General features: G+C 35.3%; 2 protein-coding genes across 5 annotated transcripts in view; one reads left to right on the top strand and one right to left on the bottom strand.

Annotated features, from left to right (window-relative positions):
• Positions 1 to 621, bottom strand: part of LOC115245405 — a 1860-nt gene extending 1239 nt beyond the window's left edge. For 2 of the 4 annotated variants that reach the window (XM_029823709.1, XM_029823711.1), the window contains exon 1: positions 298 to 621. In XM_029823709.1, coding sequence (XP_029679569.1) covers positions 298 to 531 — 234 coding nt within the window. In that variant the 5' untranslated portion in view covers positions 532 to 621. Of the gene's footprint in view, positions 1 to 28; positions 222 to 297 lie in introns of all 4 variants that reach the window. The other 2 variants (XR_003885523.1, XM_029823710.1) reach the window with 2 other exon arrangements.
• A 2089-nt stretch (positions 622 to 2710) lies between these two features.
• Positions 2711 to 3520, top strand: part of LOC115245404 (probable phospholipid hydroperoxide glutathione peroxidase) — a 6348-nt gene continuing 5538 nt past the window's right edge. Inside the window, exon 1 of the mRNA XM_029823706.1 lies at positions 2711 to 3076. Coding sequence (XP_029679566.1) covers positions 3070 to 3076 — 7 coding nt within the window. The 5' untranslated portion in view covers positions 2711 to 3069. The remainder of the gene's footprint in view (positions 3077 to 3520) is intronic.

Genomic DNA, 3520 nt, shown 5'->3' with positions numbered 1-3520 from the left:
ATTTTTTTATCAACAATGTAATTAATACTTTTTGTTTCAGAAAACTCACCGACCAAGGTACTGATTATTTGAATTGATGGTTTCATCATATTAGAGGATTCGACAGAGACATTGCATATTCGCTTCGCATATTCATGCAGCGGCTCACAATTTCCTGTCGGAACGTCACCGAATTTTGTTTGCACGGCTTGCTTTTTAAGTTGCGGACGCTTGTATGTGACCTTTAATAAAAAAATACAAGAAAATACATATCAGAACTCTTTTGAAACCGATATGAAATTTTTTCATTTTACTCACCCGTGCAATTACTTGATCATTTGCGTCAAGCTTAATCCACTCACGGGAAATATCTTTTTCCTCAAAATGTTTGTCACATATAACGTCCGTCTGGCGCAACTTGACTATACCTGGGATAGCCTCTTCCCATTTCTTCCATATAACCGGGTCTTTCGGTACGCCAAATAAAGACCGCTTTATTTGTTCCGTTCTGCTGCCGGTTCTACAATACGGTACTGCGCACCACCTTGGCATTTTTCAAAGTAATCCCTTACGAAAATCACACGCGTGTTTAAAACGGCTCTCGGGGTTTCCAAGTTTTTTTTTTGACGTTTCAGGTAGGTTACGATTGTCTGGGAAAAGTTATCACAGCGACGAATAGTGGCTGTGTTAGGAACTAAATATTTCCTCAATAAGCGATTCCTGTGCTCAACGTATCGGTGTTGTGCCTTCACGGACGCTACACATATACGCAATGAAAGAGAGACGAAGACAGCGCAATCATCTCTCTTTGTCAAACGATCAGTGTACTACCAGCATCGACAATATCGAAAAGTGGATGTAGCATGGACATGAACCAAAATCGACAGTATCAAAAAGTGGATGTAGCACGGACATGAACCAATCGGCTGTTTCATCAGCTTCGAAAGTGGATGTGGCCATGTAGTTCCAGGCGGCGTAAAGTGGATGTACGTGACGCTAGTGTACGACTTAGAAAAAGCGTCTCACGAAAAACGGCAGCGTGGCGACTCTCATTCTTCTCTCTGATATTATCGACACTTTGGCCCGTATTCTGAGCTCACATCTATCTTTAGATGTACCTCTAAATGTACCTTAGATGACACGATAAATGTGGCGGTATTCTGAGCGCACATTTAGCGGCACATTTAGAGGCAGATCGCCACTTTTAGCTTAAATGCGCAACTTTATAGTGAAAATCGTATTCTGAACCACATTTATAGCACATTTATGCCATTTTGGATAAATGTACCACTAAATGTGCCCGAGGGCACATTTATACGTACATTTATATGTAATACCGGCGCGTTGTACTTGATGCTTCGTAAGTTTGATTAATTCTATCACTGTTATACAATTGATTTCATTAATAAAATTATTACAGATCAAGTTTCTGTAAATAATAGAACTTTTTTATACAACAATATTAATGATATTTCGTCAATTCTGAAATTTCTTCTAAAAGTATAGTTGTGTAAAATGCAATGAAGAGTGCATTTTGTTTGACGCTATTTTCACTTGGAAGGATTAATTAGGACGAAGAATCTTGCACTTTGAAGCAAAACTAGATTGAAAGAGCACACTCAACTGCAATATCATGGACGTATTTGACGATTATGGCTTAAAATAAATAATAAAATTAAAAAGTTAAAAGAGGCTTGAATGATAAATATCAATCCTCTTCTTATTAATTATGGCATAATTTACATCAATATACTTTAATACGTATTACACTGGCCAATCATAGCCATTCCTCTTAAAGAATGGAACGACTGTGATTGGACAGAATTTATTTTACGTATTAAAATATATTATAAACTAGGCCATTGATCATACGATCGAAATTTGGAAAATAAAAGCAGTGCGTGATCGTGACCCGCGGGTATTTCGAAATAGAATAGACGTTTTTGAAGACGTTTATAATGATCACAAGTTCCGACAAAAATATCGATTAATTAAAGAATGTTGTTACAATTATATGCGCGTTTGCGTTTTGTGTTGCAGTAGCATCGAAAGAAAGATTGAAGTGAAATTTACTAATTTAACTTATGGTGCGTGATATAATAAACTGTTTGAAGGTCAATCACAGTGCCCTATGCACGTAATAAGCATAATATATATACAACATGGTAAATAAATAAATAAATATACCTCTAAAATCATAAATGTACCTCTAAGTTAGAGGCGCTATAAATGTGCGATGAAAATACGACTAACTTTAGTCGTATTACTAGTACACATAGACATAGTATATCTAGACCGAGTGTTGAGGAGTGGGAGCCGAGGTGCACGTAGAAAAGGACATACTCTGTTTCGTGCCCCTTGCGTTCTCTCTCGCTCGCACGTAGCATGATGAAAGAGAACGCTATGCTCTGTGCGAGCGAGAGAGAACGCAAGGGGCACGAAACAGAGTATGTCCTTTTCTACGTGTATCTTTACCCCCACTCCTTAAATAAAGGCAAACGCTCGGTCTAGATATACTATGTCTATGCTAGTACATTTATCTGCGCCTCTAAATGTGGCACTTTAGATGCGCCTCTAAATGTGGCACTTTAGATGTGCCTCTAAATGTGAGCTCAGAATAAAGGCCTTTGTGTACATAGCACGGAACCAGTGTTGTTCTCGGGGACGCTTTCTCGCGCATGCGCAGCGTATTAGTAGAGAAATCTAGCGACGGCGTATGTAGTACATACATTCCTGTCACTGAGTGTACGGCATAACCCTGGGATACAGTAGTATATTACCTACTGGGAATTTTTATGGACATGGCTACATAGTTCAATGTCCATGTTTTATAATCATGAAGGCGTCTTGAATACGGATTTTGTCTAAATCGCGGAAGCATAGTCGCTCTTAGGCTTTTTTCTGTTATTACTAAGCAAAATAAGTCGCATTACGTGCTGTATTAGTCATTCATTCATGACATTGAGCTATCGTATCAAATAGCTTTCTTGATATACGTGTCTTTTTATAATAATAGTATATTATTTCTTTGTTTGTGATAATAAAGTGTAAGGTTCGATCATCAATCTTGAAATCGCAGTTTACAACAAAATGTTGCGTGAGTACACAAAAAAAATTGAACTAAATAACAAATATTTTCTATGAAAATTCTATAATTGTTTTTTAGAAACGTTAGAATATTTTCACAATATAAATTTATAAGATGCAAAAGATGTTTCATATATTTAAACAAATATAAAACATTAAAATCAGACCATTTTAAATATTTTTTGTTAATAGAATAGATTAAGAGAATATTATATTGAAATAATATATGCATAGAAGATTTTTAGAACTATTTTAAGAATATTTACAAAATAAATATTTCAAAAATAGATTGTTATAATTACATTATAGATGTTTATGCACAAATATATATTTCTAAAAAAAAAGAACTTTCTAAAAAAAGACAAAAAAACATATGCAAAGCAAATAGAAAAAGAATCCAAATTTTATGCAAAGAGAGAGAATAGAGAAGTTTTAATTAAAAAGTATATATATA

Source organism: Formica exsecta, unplaced genomic scaffold, assembly GCF_003651465.1.
Source record: "Formica exsecta isolate Colony F162 unplaced genomic scaffold, ASM365146v1 scaffold97, whole genome shotgun sequence".
NCBI lineage: Eukaryota > Metazoa > Arthropoda > Insecta > Hymenoptera > Formicidae > Formica > Formica exsecta.
This window is presented reverse-complemented; position numbering and strand designations above follow the sequence as displayed.